This window comes from Lagenorhynchus albirostris, chromosome 12 (assembly GCF_949774975.1).
Source record: "Lagenorhynchus albirostris chromosome 12, mLagAlb1.1, whole genome shotgun sequence".
NCBI lineage: Eukaryota > Metazoa > Chordata > Mammalia > Artiodactyla > Delphinidae > Lagenorhynchus > Lagenorhynchus albirostris.
The window spans coordinates 78,449,515-78,469,184 of NC_083106.1; the positions used below are offsets into that span (position 1 = coordinate 78,449,515).

The 19,670-nt window shown below is 44.0% G+C and overlaps 1 protein-coding gene and 1 non-coding gene across 4 annotated transcripts in view; one reads left to right on the forward strand and one right to left on the reverse strand.

The window, feature by feature from the left end:
• The window catches only part of SLC17A5 (solute carrier family 17 member 5), a 59,184-nt gene extending 40,141 nt beyond the window's left edge, over positions 1-19,043 (forward strand). For 2 of the 3 annotated variants that reach the window (XM_060167287.1, XM_060167288.1), the window contains 2 exons: positions 14,218-14,308; positions 17,677-19,040. In XM_060167287.1, the coding sequence (XP_060023270.1) occupies positions 14,218-14,308; positions 17,677-17,814 (229 nt within the window). In that variant the 3' untranslated portion in view covers positions 17,815-19,040. Of the gene's footprint in view, positions 1-14,217; positions 14,309-17,676 lie in introns of all 3 variants that reach the window. The other variant, XM_060167289.1, reaches the window with a different exon arrangement.
• On the reverse strand, positions 2,779-2,851 carry TRNAA-UGC (transfer RNA alanine (anticodon UGC)). Its single transcript has one exon. It is a non-coding gene; the product is annotated as a tRNA-Ala (tRNA).
• Positions 19,044-19,670: the final 627 nt, after the last annotated feature.

The window sequence follows — 19,670 nt, forward strand, 5'->3', positions numbered from 1 at the left end:
CGTTTGAAACAAAATGTAGCCTAAGCAAAAGCTCTGGGGCTATAATCTCTGAGAGTTCAGGGCCCAAGTCTGTCTTATTAACCCCAGAAGTACCAGCACCTGGCCCTGTGCTGGGCCATGGTCAGTGCTCAATCAATTACATGAATGGAAGAATGAAAATAGACTTTCATTTTCAGTACCGTGTCAAAATTCTTTCTAAAAAGCTATTTGTGTGTTGACCTTACTGTGTGTCAGTCAACGCTTTTCTTTAAAGCTCTTTCTTATGAGAAATAAGAAATAAGGGAAGAATTTTGTGAACTTTACAAGCTGGAAAATGTTTGTTAAGTATACATATTGGTGAGTTAAGAACTGAAGGAGTTTCGGACTTGCCCGGCGGTCCAGTGGTTAAGACTCTGCGCCTGCAATGCAGGGGCATGGGTTCAATCCCTGTTCAAGGAACTAAGATCCCATATGCCGTGCAGCACAGCCAAAAAAAAAAAAAGAAGAACTGAAGGAGTTTAACATAAGGAAAGAGAAGAAGAATAGTAAATTAACTTGGAAAGTAAATTAATATTTTTTAAAAAAGTAATTTAATTTACTTGGAAAGTAAATTAATCTCAAGAGAACTTTGTTAAACGTAGTGAAAGTTTGAAAGATTGGATACAAACCTAACTGAAATAATAAAGAGCCCATTGAAGCGGAAGGAGTAAAGGCGTAAGATGCCATTTCCGTGGGGACCAGGGCGAGCCCACTGCCCTAAACAAATCTCTGCTCGGGCTTGAGACTTGGACTTGAGATTTACAAAGTAGAGAAAAGGATTCAAGGAATAGGAAATAATTAAAGGACTGTTCCTTTACGCTACTGATTAGAAAAGGAATCTGGAAAGGATTTCCCTTGAAATAAGTTAAACAAATAGCATTGTTTTTATAAACTATGAGTGTGTGGTTTATAGAATCAGAGAAAGTTAGAATTGGGAAGGATTTGGAGTGTTCTTGTCTCTTACTATGCCGACTGTGGTCCACGGAGCAGCGGCATGATTGTGCAAAATGCAGATCCTCAGGCATCTCCCCAGACTTACTGAACTAGAATCTGCATCTTTAGATCCTCAGGGATCTAAGGGATCCTTTAGATCCCTTGTACCTTTGAGCGTGAGACCCTGGTCTGGTCCAGTCCTCTGATGCATACAACAAACGTTTAGAGAGTACCTGCTATACCATCAGTCCTCCACGTGGTGCTACAGAAAATAAAACCCAGCTCCTGCTCGCAATGAGATTAGTCTAGTTAGGAAAGAAACAATAAAAAATAAACAATTGTAATATATTATGATGATAATTAATTCTTTCAAAAAATAATTATCAAATGCCTACCAGCCACAACAGCACAACTGTGGCCTGTGGAGCTCCTAGTCTAGGGTGGTGGACATGAAAGAAATAAAAACCAACTTTTTGAAGAGAAAGTTGAGAGAATATAGTAGGGGGATATAATGCGGATCAGGGAGCAAGGGAAGGTCTCTCTGAGCAAGTGATATTTAAGCTAAAGCCTGAAGAATGAGTAAGAAGTTAGGCAAAAAGGAAGTAGTATTCCCGATAGAGGAATTTACATGACAGGAAGAAGAAACTGGTGTGTGTCTCAGCCTGCTTGCACTGCCAGAACAAATACCATAGACTGGGGACCTTAATCAACAGAAATTTTTCTCACAGTTCTAGAGGCTAGAATTCCAAGATCAAGGTGCCAACACAATTGTTTTCTGGTGAGGACTCTCCCTGGTTTGCAGAAGAGCTGACCCCTTGCTGTGTGCTCACGAGGCCTTTCTTCAGGTATGCGTGTATGGGTGTGTGCAGAGAGGGCGAGAGCTCTGGTGTCTCTTACTCTTCTTATAAGGGCACCAGCCCTGTCAGATTAGGGTCCCACCCTTATGATCTCATTTAACCTTTATCACCTCGTAAAGACGCTGTCTCGAAATGCAATCACACTGAGGGTTAGGGCTTCAACATATGAATTTTGGAAGCACGCATTCAGTCCATATCAGTGTATTGCACGTAACTGAAAGAAGGTCATTTGTGGCTGAGATGCAGGGAAGAAAGCCACTGGGAAGTAAGCAGGAGCCTATAGTAAGTGTTTTATATTGTATCCAAAGCAAGTAAGAAGTGACATTCTCTGTATTTTAAGGTCACTCTGTGAGGACGAATACAAGTGGAGAAAGCCAATTAGGAGGCTATTGCGGTAATCCATATAGGAGGTGATGATGGCCTGGAATGGGGATAGGAGATGTAAAGAAGTAGATAGATTTGAGATCTTTGTGATTACAATAGGTGGGACTTGACAGTAGATTAGACCTGAAGAGGAAGATACCAAGGATGATAATTTCCATGTATTTTGCATGGGCAGATAGTTGTGCCGCTTACTGAAACTGGGATGTCTGGAGGAAGAAGAGTCTTGGGGTAAGATAAAAAATTTCACAGTTTAGGGCTTCCCTGGTGGCGCAGTGGTTGGGAGTCCGCCTGCTGATACGGGGGGTGCGGGTTCGTGCCCCGGTCCGGGAGGATCCCACATGCCGCGGAGCAGCTGGGCCCGTGAGCCATGGCCGCTGGGCCTGCGCGTCCGGACCCTGTGCTCTGTGGCGGGAGAGGCCACGGCAGTGAGAGGCCCGCGTACCGCCAAAAAAAAGAAAAAAAACATTTCACAGGTTAAATTTTTTTTTTAAATATTTATTAATTTAGCTGCGCTGGGTCTTAGTTGCAGCATGTGGGATCTTCGCTGCAGCATGCGGGATCTTTAGTTGAGGCATGCAGGATCTAGTTCCCCGACCAGGGATCGAACCCGGGCCCCCTGCATTGCAAGCGCAGAGTCTTAACCACTGGACCGCCAGGGAAGTCCCTTAAATTTTAGATATTTGTGAAAATCGTTTAGAAAATAGTAGTTGTAGGCAGTTTGACATTTGGATCTGGAACTCAGAAAATCAGTCTGACCAGAAATGAAAATTAGGGAAGAGTAATCCACATTTCAGAGTTTTTAAAGACAAGGATTGCCTGGTGAGAGAGAGTAGAATGACAAGATGAGGGATCCCCAGGACTGGGTCTTGACAAATATGTAGAGACCAGAAAGAGGGGAAATAACCAGACAAGGAGACCAAAAAGGAGCAACCAGGGAGATAGAAGGAAAATCAAGAATGTGGTGTCAAGGAAGCCAAGACTATCCAGTCTTCAGTTCAAGAATGAGAGCTGAGCAAGAGGTAAAGGTGTAGGAGTGGTCAACATATGAGTAGTAGATGAAACCGTGGGCTTGGATAAAATGACTCAGCAAACTGTGACGAGAACCTTGGGAATCCATTAAGAGAAAGAAGAGCCTGATGCAGAGATAACTGAGAAGGGGGCTTCCCTGGTGGCGCAGTGGTTAAGAATCTGCCTGCCAATGCAGGGGACACAGGTTCGAGCCCTGGTCCAGGAAGACTCCACATTGCGTGGAGCAGCTAAGCCCGTGCACCACAACTACTGAGCCTGTGCTCTAGAGCCCGTGAGCCACAACTACTGAAGCCCACGCGCCACAACTACTGAAGCCCACGCGCCTAGAGCCTGTGCTCCTCAACAAGAGAAGCCACCGCAATGAGAAGCCCGCGTACCGCAACGAGGAGTAGTTGCTCGCCACAACTAGAGAAAGCCCGTGCGCAGCAAGGAGGACCCAATACAGCCAAAAGTAAAATAAACTTACTAAAAAAAAAAAAGACTTACATTTTCATTATAAAAAAAAAAGATAACTGAGAAGAAGCAACAGGAGAAGGATAAGGAAAAATAAGTAGCGATTAGGATCCTCAAAGGGAAAGTTTGATCAGCAATGTCAGATGCGCCAGAGAAGCCAAGTAAAATAAGAACGAACGTGTTCCTTGGATTGGACAACCAGATGGAGAAGTTCATTAAAGATCTTGGTGACAGTGCTTCCATGGAGGAAGGAGAAGGAAGCTAGGCTGAAGGCAGCATACAGCAGTGGTTTCAGAGTGTGATCCTTAACCCATCCACATCAAAATCAGCAGGAGTGCTTGCTGAAAACAAAGCAGAATTGTTGATCACAGAACTAGGAATCTGCATTTTGTTGCCCCTCCGTGTTGTCCTCATGGACATTAAAATTTGAGAACCATTGCCAATAAACAGCTATTTCAAAACTATTAACCATGAAGGGAAGGAAAAAAAGCTAAAGATGGACACATGCTGCTGGAGGATTTTAAGACCTAAGTATGTTAATATGCTGAGAAAAGAAGGCCAGTAAAGGATGAGAGATTAAAAGTTAAAAGAAAGAAGTAAAAATGACAGGCTGGTAGAATGCAGGAAGGAATGACATCCAGTGCCCAGTGGAAGGGATGAGCTTTCAACTGAGAAAAGAAGGAAAGCAGTAAGATGGGTTCAGTTGAAGAAAAGTTTTCAGGTGAGTTGAGAAGCCAAGGATTGTGGTTTTAAAATACCTCCATGGGGGCTTCCCTGGTGGCTCAGTGGTTGAGAGTCTGCCTGCCGATGCAGGGGACACAGGTTCGTGCCCCGGTCTGGGAAGGTTCCACATGCCGTGGAGCGGCTGGGCCCGTGAGCCATGGCCACTGAGCCTGCGCGTCCAGAGCCTGTGCTCCGCGACGGGAGAGGCCGCAACAGTGAGAGGCCCGCGTACCGCAAAAAAATAAATAAATAATAAAATACCTCCATGGGACTTCCCTGGTGGTGCAGTGGTTAAGAATGCGCCTGCCAATGCAGGGGACATGGGTTTGAGCCCTGGTCCGGGAAGATCCTACATGCCACGGAGCAGCTAAGCCTGTGCACCACAGCTACTGAGCCTGCGCTCTAGAGCCCATGAGCCACAACTACTGAGCCGCGTGCCTCAACTACTGAAGCCCACGTGCCTAGAGCCCGTGCTTCGCAACAAGAGAAGCCACCGCGGTGAGAAGCCCGCGCACCACAACAAAGAATAGCCCCCGCTCGCCGCAACTAGAGAAAGCCCACGTGCAGCAACGAAGACACGACGCTGCCGAAAGTAAAAGAATTAATTTTTTTAAAAAAAGATTCTGGTTCAAAAGATAAAATGCATACACAAAGCTTTAAAAAAAATAAAATAACTCCACACGTTCTTCAACGCTCTTCCCTTCAAAAGGTGGAGCCTATGTCCCCTCCCTTTGCGTGTGGGCTGGGTTTAGTGGCCTGTTTCTAAGGAGTAGAATCCGGCAGAAGTGCTGGTGTCCGACTGGGTCCCAGGAGGCAGCGTAGCACCCTGCTTGATCTTTCTCTCTCAGATGACTCACACTGGGAGTGCCAGCTGCCACATGGTGAGGGCACTCAGAGCCCAGAACAGGGCCCAGTGGGGAGGGACCAGGCCTTCAGCCAGCAGACACATGAGTGGGATCAGAAGCTGGTCCTCCAGCCCCAGGCCGACCTTCAGATGGCCGCGGCCCCGGCCCACAGCGTCATTGCAACCTCCTGACAGATTCTGAGCCAGAATCGCCCAGCTGAGCCCCTCCTACATTCCTGACCCACAGAAACTGTCAGATGACAGATACTTGTTATCTGAAGCTGCTGCCTTTGGAGGTAATTTATTATGTGGCAGTAAATAACTGATTAAAAAATCTTAAGTGTTTTTGATTTTCTCTGTGACATGGGAGTCAGGTTCATTGCTGAGACTAAGAAAAACAGAGAGTAAAAGACTTGAGAATGGGCTTCCCTGGTGGTGCAGTGGTTGAGGGTCCGCCTGCCGATGCAGGGGACGCGGGTTCGTGCCCCGGTCCGGGAAGATCCCACCTGCCGCGGAGCGGCTGGGCCCGTGAGCCATGGCCGCTGAGCCTGCACGTCCGGATCCTGAGAAAAAGAGTCACTGAGAACTCATAGAAGGGATCTGGGCTTTGGTGAGGATCACCTCAGGTTGGACAGGACTCGTGTACTCTCCCTAGTTTACAAGGTGGTTTTTCCCTTCAGTGCTGTTCAGCAGCCCAAGTGTAGGACTGAAAATGTGCTGTTGAATTGATCTAGGCTTGAGATTTCAACAAGCTGAGTCAAAGGGATCTGGGAATTGGGAGTTTGGGCACAACAGAGGCCCAGGCTGCGTTATCTCTCAGACACTTTTAGTTGAAGGAATGGAAACCCTAATTCAAGCTGGCTAAACATCATAATGTATTAGTGTAAAGTCCAGAGACAGGAGGCTTCAAGCAGGAGTTGATAATCCAGCTGTCCACTAATCTCACCCAAGACTCGTTTCTTTTCCACTCTCTACCCTGCCTTTCATACCTGTTTTATCCTAAGGCTGGATCTGCGAATAAAATCATACAGTGAAATGATTGCCAGTAACAACGAGGGTTACATGCTTTTTTTTTTTTTTTTTTTTTTTTTTGCGGTACGCGGGCCTCTCACCGTTGTGGTCTCTCCCGTTGCGGAGCACAGGCTCCGGACGCGCAGGCTCAGCGGCCATGACTCACGGGCCCAGCCGCTCCGCGGCATGTGGGATCTTCCCAGACCGGGGCACGAACCCGCGTCCCCTACATCGGCAGGCGGACTCTCAACCACTGCGCCACCAGGGAAGCCCTACATGCTTCTTCGTTCGCATGAAGCAAGAAAGAAAATGATCTTTTCCTCTTTCCATCAGGGAAATACAGGCTTCATTTGGAACCAGACTGAGTCACATATCCACGCCTGAACCAACCCCCATGGCCAAGGGAATGCCATTAGACTTCAGCACAATCAGCACCCGCCCCTAAGTTAGAGGTGAAGGAGTCAGGGCCCCTAAGCCTCATGGGAATGGACGCCGAGGCAGCCATTGGTGACGTCCACACAACACGTGAAGATATGAACACAAAGAAAAGAACTCATTTGGAAGATGAAGAAACTCAGGCACAGAGGAGCTGTGTGACTTGCAAAGTCACAGTTAGCAAACGGCAGACCGAAGGCTTGAATCCAGGTCTTCCAGCTCTGTGGTCCCGGGATCTTTTTGCTACATCAAGGTGCCTCTCAATGACTTATTTAAAAGATCTTACAAATTGGTCATTGAAGAGGCACTAGCAGTTATTCTGAAAACTCAGGAAAAAGAATTCATTGCAGAGAACAGATGCGTACTTTGGTTGCCTCAGTTAATGTGATTTTATTATAAAACTAAGGAAATAAATACGGGAAATAAAAATGATAAGGAATGTAGAAGTGGCTAAGCAGCCACCCAGCCAGAAGGAGGGTGGTAGGCCACGCACTCCATTTCATGAAGCTGCAGTGCAGGCTGGGACTGATCAGGTGCCTGAAGTCTGCCAGAACTCTGGCGAGGGCCCCACTATGCTCTCGCAAACTGGCAGTGAAGGAAAACTGGATCATTAAATAGGAATTGGAGCCATTGTCAAAAGAAGATGAAAATGCATGCCAGGGCTTCCCTGGTGGCGCAGTGGTTGGGAGTCCGCCTGCCGATGCAGGGGACGCGGGTTCGAGCCCTGGTCCGGGAAGAGCCCACGTGCCGCGGAGCGGCTGAGCCCGTGCGCCGCAACTACTGAGCCTGCGCCCTAGAGCCTGCGAGCGACAGCTACTGAAGCCTGTACACCTAGAGCCTGTGCTCCGCCACGAGAGAAGCCACTGCAGTGGGAAGCCCACGCACCGCAACGAAGAGTAGCCCCCGCTCGCCGCAACTAGAGAAAGCCCGCGTGCAGCAACGAAGACCCAACACAGCCAAAAATAAACATAAAATAAAATTAATTAATTTAAAAAGAAAATGCATGCTAGAGAAGGAAAAAACACATATCCATGGTACCTACCTTATAAAATTGTTTTGAGGATTAAGTAGAGCACAGAGAGAGAGAGAACACTTCACTCATAATGTAATAAATGCATTTGCACATAATGCGATAAACTTCATTATTATTTTCTGGCAAACTTTGAGTCAGGTGCCATGATCAGGGTCACAAGTCAATCCAAGCAGAATACTAAAGGGATGATTGGTGAGCTCTTGGAAAAGAAAATACTGATCACTAAGGAGCCACCACTGGGTCACTAAGCCCCAGAATAGCAAAGTTCTCAACATCATTTTCGACCGTGTATACACAGTATATTTGGTATATCAGGATTTCAGCAAGGTCTCCCATGATGTCCTTTTAGACAGGATGGAGAGAGATGAACTGGATGTACGATTAGGTGGATTTGTCATCACTAAACTTCAGTGTCATAGCATGCTGATTAATGGACCTAGTCATTAAGCAAGCACTGTGCCAAGCACCGTATGTTGAAGATGTTGAAGACATAAACGTGAAACCCTGCTTGCACCTGGGTAAGCTTCTGCTGGCTTGGAGGGTGATATGGTGTTGTCCTGAAGCATTTACTGGGCAGCCTGCAGGCAGTATCCTGGAACTGGGCTTCAAGCATCAGCTGGGTTGGTTGAACTCTCGGTCTGAAAGACCCTGGTCCAGCCCTGACATTTTATGAGTCCTTTATTTATTTATTTATTTATTTATTTATTTTGCTGTTAAAATGACAGTAATTTTATTAAAGTTCCATATAGTACAAATCAGTAAAACAGACTAGAAATAAAATAATACTTGGAATTCAAAATAATATAAGAATAACATAGTTATTCCATGTAAACCACAAAATAAGCCTTGTATGGCTGAAATAAGGGATCTAATTTTTATTTGACTTGAGAGATTACACTAGCTGTGACACATGACCACATCAGTCTCACTGCAAATCATTTGGCTTTTATAACCTCGACTTTTCTCACACATATTAAATCATATAGAAGAAAACCTTTATGAAACGAAGACCTTCCACCAATATCACATCTTAATATAGTATTCATTATAAATGTTTCAAGTGCACAGTTTGTTTTAGAAAAATAAGCTAAAAACCAATGAGCAATCACAGAAAACAGTAGAGCTTCTGAACATCAAAGGCATATTTCAGGAATGCAGTGGGCACGTGGTTGCCTTTAAACTTAGAACAGAAAGTAATACAGTGAAAGAAAGTTTGGGAAGATACTAACAGGCTACAGTTCCTAGGCCTCATTAGAGTTCAAATCTCAAGCTAAACGGCTGAAAATGAGTGGAAATTGGGCAAGCCCAGCAATTCCCATGTCTGGACGTGCCGCGTGGGCCCTTGTCCTGTTACTTTGACAGCTGCCGAGACTTCACACGTTTTCATCCCCTCCCTGTACTTTCTCTGCACCCACTCGTCTCTTAACAGCCAAACTCCAGCACTACTTCCTCTAAGAAGCTTTTCCTGAGGCATCCCCTCCCTGGTCCCCTCAAATGTCCCCCGCCCACACAGAGGGTTGATTAAGGCCCTGCCTCTGTGCTTCTGTAAACCCTGGTATGAATCGCTAACATAGTTTGATTTTTCGGGCTACTAGGTTTTATTCCATTATTGGCCCATAATCTTTCTCATTAAGTAAACTGTGAGCTCCTTGAGAACAAGAACTATGTTTAATTCATTGTTGGACACCAGAGTCTTCCACAGTGGTTGACATAAGTGACATACTTAAGAATTGTTTGTTAAATGAATGAATGGATGGGTGGATGACAGCAATAACTGGTATTTACTATTAAAATGGTTTGAACCATTGGCTCTCCTTTGTGCATTATAATTATAATTGGTTGGAAACTGTGATGAGAATTGGCTGTATCCAAGCGAGGCGGTGGGGTGAGGGATGTATTTCTTGCACATTTGAGGAGTATCTTCATAATCAACAATTTGGTTTGGTTCATACTTTTCCTCCCTTACTCTGAGAATAGTAGATAAATTGCGGGAAAATAAAACATTTTAAAAAATCTATTCAACAGATATTAACTGAGCATCTACTGTCCAAAGTGGTATGTGTCCTAGGCAGACCCAGATTCTATCCTCAAGGAGACTATAGTTTATTTTTTTTATTTTTATTGGAATATAGTTGATTTACAATGTTGTGTTAGTTTCATGTGAATCAGTTATACATATACATATATCCACTCATTTTTTTTTTTTTTTTTTTGCGGTACGCAGGCCTCTCACTGTTGTGGCCTCTCCCGTTGCGGAGCACAGGCTCTGGACGCGCAGGCTCAGCGGCCATGGCTCACGGGCCCAGCCGCTCCGCAGCATGTGGGATCTTCCCGGACCAGGGCATGAACCCGTGTCCCCTGCATTGGCAGGCGGACTCTCAACCACTGCGCCACCAGGGAAGCCCCACTCATTTTTTTTAATATTTATTTATTTATTTGGTTGCACTGGGTCTTAGTTGCAGCAGGCAGGCTCCTTAGTTGTGGCATGTGAACTCTTAGTCGTGACATGCATGTGGGCTCTAGTTCCCTGACTAGGGATCGAACCCGGGCCCCCCTGCATTGGGAGCATGGAGTCTTAGCCACTGTGCCACTAGGGAACTCCCTATCCACTCTCTTTTAGATTCTTTTCCCATATAGTTCATTACAGAGTATTGAGTAGAGTTCCCTGTGCTATACAGTAGGTCCTTATTGGGTATCTATTTATATATAGTAGTGTGTATATGTCAGTCCCAATCTCCCAATTTATCCCTCCTCTCCCCTTACCCCCTGGTAACCATAAGTTTGTTTTCTACATCTGTGACTCTATTTCTGTTTTGTAAATAGTTCATTTGTACCATTTTTTTTTAGATTCCGCATATAAGCGATATATGATATCTGTCTTTTCTGTGTCTGACTTACTTCACTCAGTATGACAATCTCTGGGTCCATCCATGTTGCTGCAAATGGCATTATTTCATTCTGTTTTATGGCTGATTAACATTTCATTGTATATGTGTGTACCACATCTCCTTTATCCATTCATCTGTTGATGGACATTTTATATATCTATAATGCTGCCTTATTGAAAACAGTCATCACTGAATTCAATCTGTAGGAATGATCAGTTTTCTCTTGCTTAGTTTTTCACCACAAGCCCCAGCATTATAGATATAACATCCCAATATTAAGTAGGGATTTGGAATCAGGCAAATTGGGTAACATTTTATAGTCTCTCTTTCTTACCTATAGAATGAAGATAGATAATAATCCCTACCTGTTGGGGTTCATTTTACTATTAAAGTGGGATAAATTATATAAAATACTTAGAACCCTGCCTGACCTAAGGTTTTTCAGTAGGCAGTCAGTATTCCTCTTAGCATATAAATATATGTCTACATGGTATTTTTCTAAGCCTTTTCTTCTGTAGACTAAAATAGATATTTTCTATGGATAATTTTGTTGCCCAGATTCAAGGGATTTGGATAGATTTTTAACCATTAATCCCACAGGATTCTAGGACTCCAATAGCACAGAATCCAGACTGAGTCCTTACAACATGTTCTTTTTTCCAGGCTCTCATCAATCTTTCATGGCCTTTCCTGGCCAAGTGTAATATAAATACTTGAATGAGCTTCTTGGTGCTGACATTTAGAATTTCACAGCATTCATCTGCACTTAATATCTGTCACTGAAAAGGCCTGGCAACATTGCAGTCGGTTCCTCCTACTGCCAAGGTGTTAATGGTTTTAAAAAAAAAAAAAAAAAAAAGGGCAGGTTCTGCCAAGCTTGGTTAATTTAAGATCAGCTCCCTAAAGGGCATAAGCGAAAAAGATCTGTGCCACGTGGTTTTGTTATTGTACCCTGTGTGCACGAGTTTTCAACATAAAAATTTGTGATGTTTATAGATAACTGAATTCGGTTCAGCGGGATATTTTATTTAGGCACTGTGTCAATCAACTCAGGATGCCATACAAAACACCATGTGGCTGAGTGGCTTAAAAAACAGAAACTGATTTTCTCACAGTTCTGGAGGCAGAAGTCCGTGGTCAGGGTGCCAGCAGGGTTGGTTCTGGTGAGGGCTCTCGTCCTCGTTTGCAGACAGCCGCCTTTTCACTGTGTCCTCACGCGTGGCCTTTCCTCCACATATGCTCACAGAGACAGAGAGCCCGATCTCTCTTTCTTCCTCTTCTTGGCAGGCCACCAATCCTATTAGGTTGAGACCCTACCTTTATGACCTCATTTAACCTTAATTAATTCCTAAAAGCCCTGTCTCCAGATACAGTCACATTGGAGGTATGGATTGGGGGAGGACACAATTCAGTCCATCGCGGGCACTTTTCCATGTCTAAAATGGGGAGAGGAATTTCAGATAAGTAGTCTGCAACCAAGGTACTGAGGATCCTAAACCCTAATAGAAATAGTATTATCCCACAATAAGACGATATGGTCTAATAAACATCAAGTTTCTTTCATTTGGACCACAATTTTATAATACTGATTATCTCATTAAACAATTAAAAGCTCTAATTGGACTTTGAATATACCTAGGTGATAAGTTAATAAATGCCATTTACTTGCTTAACTAATTTTTTTTTAATAAATTTATTTATTTTTGGCTGCCTTGGGTCCCTGTCGCTGCACGCGGGCTTTCTCTAGTTGTGGCAAGCGGGGGCTACTCTTCGTTGCGGCGCACGGGCTTCTCATTGTGGTGGCTTCTCTTGTTGCGGAGCACAGGCTCTAGGCGCACGGGCTTCAGTAGTTGTGGCTCACAGGCTCAGTAGTTGTGGCTTGCGGGTTCTAGAGCACAGGCTCAGTAGTTGTGGTACATGGGCTTAGTTGCTCTGCGGCATGTGGGATCTTCCCGGACCAGGGCCCGAACCCATGTCCCCTGCATTGGCAGGCGGATTCCCAACCACTGTGCCACCAGGGAAGTCCGTGCTTAACTAGTTTTTAACTCCACCACCACCGTTACGTTTTCTTGCTAAAAATATCAAACGTAAATCTAATGAACCCTTTAGGATCTCGAGTCTAGATACTACCAGTGTGCAGGAAATACAGGGGACAATAACTCCATGTTAAATGATGCCTCAGTCTACAAACTCCAGAATGTAGGTCCATCTACAGGACAAAATCCCAGGTTCTTCAATGGACACACACAACTATCGATACACACAACAACTTAAAATAATGTTCAGCGACCCTAGCATGTAATCCGTAATGTTGCATACTGTACGACCCTTTGGCGCCAAAGCGCAGAAGTGGTGCTAGTCTCCATGGGACAAGCTTCAGCAGTCATTGCAGTGCAGCCTCACAGGACCACGCGTGGGCCTGAACACCTGTGGGTCACACGCACTTCTGTGGTCAGCACATACTGAATGAGCATAGATGTTGCACTGGCTACTGGAAATAATAAAGGGGAATAAAACATGCGTTTTCAGGGAGACTATGGAGTCAGAATTAGCAAACTTGAATTAGAGAACGAGTACCTCTTAAAACACAAAGTACTAGCTTTGAGGACAGTAAAGATTCTGAAAAGACAGAGTTCAAAATGCATTTTTGTCATACACTACAATATATATAAACCCAACTTGTCTATTTCTGGGACAGTGTGCAAGGATTTAGCGACAAGAAGATACATAATAAGTTGAACAGGTAAGTTGTGAAATTGTGTGTTCAGTATGATCTCATTTCTATAATATATTAAAAATATATACAGAAAAAAAATTAGGATATTTACCAAAATATTAATGTTGATTATCTCTATATAAAAGGATTATAAGTAATTTTACTTTCTTTGTAATATTTTTAAAAAATTTTTAACAATGACATAAATTTTGTAATCGGGAAATAAATTCTCTTTGTTTTTTTTTGCGGTACGCGGGCCTCTCACCGCTGCGGCCTCTCCCGTTGCGGGGCACAGGCTCCGGACGTGCAGGCCCAGTGGCCATGGCTCACGGGCCCAGCCACTCCACGGCATGTGGGATCCTCCTGGACGGGGGCACGAACCCGTGTCCCCTGCACCGGCAGGCGGACTCTCAACCACTGCGCCACCAGGGAAGCCCTAAATTCTCTTTTTAACTTAAAAAATTTTAAGGCACATGAAGCTTCCTGTCTAGATACAGCCTTGTATGAAAATCATATCTCTGCACTTTTCTATTTCACTGTAAAAGGGATCATTTCAATGGCTGTGTTTCTCTATATGATGTTAGAACTATTGAAATGTAAGTTTTTCACTCCCCAAATATTTAGTCCTATTTCAGTAAGACGTTTCATTTAGACATAAAATTTCACAAGAATACAGCCTGGAATGGTCTAGCTATCTATGGACAGAAGCTATTTAAATGTGTGATGCAGGGAATTCCCTGGCGGTCCAGTGGTTAGGATTCCACGCTTCCATTGCAGGGGGCACGGGTTCGATTCCTGGTTGGCAAATTAAGATCCCACAAGCTGCACAGTGCCCCCCGCCCCCCAAAAAATGTGTAACACAATTATAAACCCCTATGAAAATGTTTCTGCAGGTATGCTGGTATCCTCCTGGGCATCACAAATACCTTTGCCACTATACCTGGAATGATTGGGCCCATCATTGCTAGAAGTCTGACCCCTGAGGTAAGTAGATAATTTGCCTATAAACTGAAAAGCTCTAAACAGTTCATTTGAAGCTGCACACCTGTGTCAAAGCTGAGTATATTTTAATTAAGGATAAAATTCTGAATGTCTATTCTTATGCAATTATTTACAGCAACAAAAAGCTAAATACCGTAATAGGTAGGAAAGTATATTTTCAAAGAACACTTTCAATTTTAGACAGAACAACGGAACTGAGTTAAATGAAGATCTTGTAACTGAAACCACACAAGTACTTAAAAGTTGTGATATTATACCAGATAAATAACTTGTATCTTTGGTTTGAACAAATAAAAATTGGCAATGTAGAATTATTCCAGAAATGGAACTACGGAAGTGTCAGGAAATCAGGTGAGAATGAATAAGAACAGTTGAAAGAATCCAGAACGTTTAGAAGAGCAGAATACTTAGGAAGATGTATAGGTGTCTTCACAGGTTTGAAAGAGGGTGACTTATTCTCTGTAGTTCCACAAAGCCAGATGGAGAGAAGGTACGAGGAGACAATAGGCAAGTTTTCTGTTTAGAGCTGTTACTGTGTGGCACGGGCTGCCCTTTGAGTTAGTGAGCCCTGAAACGGTCAAACATGTATTCAACTGGCATTTCCTGAGTGCTTATTACTGTGACAGATACTAAGGATTCAAAGGCAAAATTATAAGATTCTACACTTGAGAAATTCATTATTTAGATATTATATGTAAAAGGACTTCCCTGGTGGCGCAGTGGTTGAGAGTCCGCCTGCCGATGCAGGGGACACGGGTTCATGCCCCGGTCCAGGAAGATCCCACGTGCCGCGGAGCGGCTGGGCCCGTGAGCCATGGCTGCTGAGCCTGCGCGTCCGGAGCCTGTGCTCCGCAACGGGAGAGGCCACAACAGTGAGAGGCCCGAGTACCGGAAAAAAAAAAAAAAATAGAGATTATATGTAATGAAAGTACAGTGTGACAAAGCTGCAGAAAAAATGTATGCTCTTGCTGTGGACACAGAGGAGGGAACAACCAGTTTGCGGGGAAGGAGCCTGGAGGAGTGAGCCAGGGTGTGGGAAGGGCTGGTATCCGGCCTGTGTCAGGGCACTGAGGCCCCAGAAACACAGCGGGCCCGGGGTTGTGTGGCCTGAAGCAGAGACACTGAGTTATATTGTGTAAGAAATCAAATTCAGCGACCTCAAAGGCCCTTTCCAACTCCAGTTTTCTACTGCTTAAGAAAATCTAAAGGACTAATGAAATGTGTTCTTCAAGAGGCTGACTTAACCTCTAAAAGAGACTTAATTTTCTCTGTTTTGTCTCTGTGATGAAATTAACACTATCTAATCCTTAGAATTTCAGTATATGCCTACAAATTGTCTTATTACCGAATACTCTGACTTCAGACACGGGGGTGTTCACTGCACGTGGTGCTCTACCATTTCTAATTCCTTACTCTAGTGAATCAGTGCCTCCTTGTTACCATTTTCTCCCACTTAACAGAAAGGAATGTTGGGACCGCTCAGTATGTCCCATCACAGATGTTTACCCTTATCTTCATGGAGCATTGTGGCAACACAGGAACCTAAGTCAGCACACTACCACGAGTAATTTCATTCATTATCACTGGTCCTGGCACTTCTGCTGGGAAGATCTGGACTCCTGAATTCAAGTCTTGAATGTTTGTAAAGTGGGAACTGAACTGGATTTCAGATCTATTGTTACAGCATTTGTTTCATGTTATTTAAAAAGGCCATTATTTTTAAAAAGGAGAAACACATTTACCTGTACAATTGTAATTGCTTACAATTAAAGTTTACCGCACTTTATAATTTATAATTTATTTATTATAAATAAATAATGAAATAGGGAGTCCCTGGCAGTCCAGTGGTTAGGATTTGTCGCTTTCACTGCCATGGCTCAGATTCAGCCCCTGGTCGGGGAACTGAGATCCCACAAGCTTCGCAGTGTGGCCAAATAATAATAATAATGATGATGAAGTAAAGGTCAAAGTGTGTCTGAGGTTCAATTCCGTTACAGACACAACAGCATTCTCTAAAAACTGGTGGAGTTTTTGTTAAAAAAACAAACCAGGAGCTTTGTGTGATTTCTGGTACAGTTGATTGATTTTAAGTCACCCGTTGCCTCCAGGTAACACTGAGGTATTATTTTATCCAGCAGATCACACAGAGCAGCTTTTTCTTAGAATCCTAGGAAGCTGTCTTAAACCCGTCTCTCGGGTATATGATTAGTAATTAGTAATTACTGACCGTAATTAGTAATTAGTAATTACTGACCGACTTCTGCTCTAGGATGGTAACACGTTGTTAGCAAGCATATCTAAATAGTCCCTAAAATTTAAGATGGTTTCTAAGATTTTTTTTTCCACCAGAATACATTCATCTCAGAAAAGTATAATTGACCACAGAGTACTCCTTTCTTTCTCCGTGTTTTTCCTTTTTTCCTACATAAATGACTTCATGCCAGCTTGCTGGTGCCTTTCCTTTTTCTTCCTCATTGCCAGTTCAGCTGCTCGGTTTTTTCTTTTCTAACTGCTGCAAACTCTGGTTACATTGAAATTGTGAAAATCCAAAAAAAACGTTGTTAAAGATAGTCACACGACCCAGAGGTTTAGATAACTACTGGATATTTTTACACCACTGGATTACACACTGTGTCTTGTTGATCTCTTACCGACAGATCCCATCTATGTTCTGTGTTGTGTGCCATTCAAGAGCCCTGCAGGATCTTTCAGGCCAGGCTGAACCTGTGTCCATCTTAACTCATCCTTACTCGATCTGCCCCTGACACCCCATACCTGAGAACTTGGGAGATGATGTGCAGGCATAATACTAATACTTTCCTAGTAACACATGAGTTGAGGACATGCCAATGTTTTATTTTTAGTAAACGTTTTTATTGAAGTGTAACATGCATTTTTTAAATGCACAAATCCTAAGTACACAAGCTGGACAGATTTTCAGAAAGTTAGTACATCTGTGTGACCAGTGCCCACCCAATCAAGAAACAGCACGTTATCTCCCTCACAAAGCCTCCAGGCATCCCTTCCTTTCTCTTTCACCCCCACCAAGAGGAACCACTCTCCTTTCTAACACCGTAGATTATGGGCTTTATATCAGTGGAATCGTTCAGTGTGCGCTCTTTCTTTGTGAGGCGTATCGATGTCGTTGTGGGTCATTCGTTGTCGTTGCTGTAAGTAGTCCATGGAACACACATGCCACCATCTCACTGTTGATGGACATTTGGGTTGTTTCCAGTTTTTATGAATAATGCTACTGCCATATCAAAACAATCTTGTGACACCACCTTTTTTTAAAGCGGACCACAAACAAAATCCTTTTTCATTTGCATTTTTTCTTCCCTTCTCTGCAGAACACTGTTGGAGAATGGCAGACTGTTTTCTGCCTTGCTGCTGCTGTCAACGTATTTGGCGCCATTTCCTTCACACTGTTCTCCAAAGGTGAAGCACAAAACTGGGCTGTTAGGGATCACGGTGGACCCAGAAACTGAAGGAACCAATAAATAATCCTGTCTCGATGTATTTTTGTTTATCATGTAACCTAGCAGTGCCTTTGATATTTTAATGTGTAAGCAATCTATATATAAGAAAAAATCGTACTGTATTAAATTTTTAAGGCCTGTAATCATGAAATGTCACTAGTTGCCAGATTCGTAAAACTAGCTGTTTTTAATTATTAATAACACATTTGCTAGAACTTACAATTCAGGGTCACATACCTGGCTGCAAGTCAGGCAATCTGAAAGAGGGGAGTTCTGTTTATTTTCAAGACCATACTTAAAGGGACGAGCAGAAACGGACCCCTCTATACCTTTGCTTGAGCTGGATAGTAATTCTCAGGTCCTGGTAAACACCTTTTTTTGTACACTTTCCTCAGAAACTTATCTGTCATCAACATTCCCTGACACTTAGCTCTCAAACTTCAGCATCTCCACGGAGCTGCCAGCCACTGTATCATTCAGCCTGGCAACTTCACTGAGGAGAGCGTGCCCAGGCCGCTGCCAGGCGTTCCCTCTCTGGCTGCAGGGACAGTGCCCAGCACTTACCAGAGGCAGCATCCAAGACCAGGGTCAGCGCCAAGGCTTTGGATGGTGTCATTCCCCTGGGGCTGTTAACGAGTGGCTGAAGCCCTGAGCCGGCAGGGACAGCGCAGTCCACAGCCATGGCTTCCGTGCCCCTCACCCTTCCCTTCCCAGCACGCTGGAAGACTGACTGCCATGTAACCTGCAAAAGAAAGTATGATGCCCAATTAGCCACAAGTAGCATCATCCCACCTTCGTGTGGGATCAGAGTATAAATTTTCAAGTCCTGTGTTCTATGAGCTCCACCAGGATAATTAAATTTAAAAAAAGCACTCTCACATGTTTTCCCTCTGTCTTACGTGTCAGTGTCTGGTCGCAGCTCAAGGTTAGGGTGACTCTTACTTCTGCAGCACCTGCAACCAGTGGGGTGACCGTCTTTACTGCTGGTCTCTGAAAGCTCATTCTGCCAGTTTCTCCTGGGCCATCGTCCAGTGGGTTTTGAGCGTGCTTCGAGGGCATTTATGTGGTTTGGAACTTGATTTACGTTTTGTTGTGTATGTTCAACACTACCTGTAACATCTTAACTAAAGCTATTTAATGTAATATGACGTGTACACATTTCTGTAAATTTATTTTTAAATCTGTAAATAACTTTAAGTTGCTATGGTGATTTTTCTTTTATAAATTATCAAAATAAACCTTTTTGGATGGATTATTTTTGGATCTGACAGCCCTGTGACACCTTCTAGTAGCCACAGTGGCTATTTTATATCTTCTCTTTCGTCCTCCTCAACCACTGATCTACCTCTACCCACATCTCTGCCACCATTCAGCCAGGATACATAGGTCCTCTAAGTGATGCAGCATCAGAAACCTCTACTGCCATCAGCCTGCCCTTCCTGACTCTGAAATGGGTCAACTCCTCCTGCTAAAGCATACGCCTGCATCCCTGATTATGTCCTCTCACCTCCTCCAGACCTTGCTTCAGTAACTCCTCTTGCACAGTCTCCACCTCTCTTCTTGTTCTTTCCCTTCTGTCTCAAAGACATACAAGCCTTCTAGCCTTTAAAAAAACAAAAATACCTAACCCTCCTGGGGGCATAAAAACACACACATCCCCTGGTGGCCCAGGGGTTAGGACTCGGGGCTTTCACTTCCATGGCCAGGGTTCAGTCCCCGGCTGGGGAACTAAGATCCCACAAGCCGCACGGCGCGGCACGCACACACAAAACATATGTATGTAATATTTCTAGAATGATTCTCAAGAAACTGGAAACAGTGGTTCCTTCTAGAGAGAAAAGATAGGCAACCAGGGCTGGGACAGG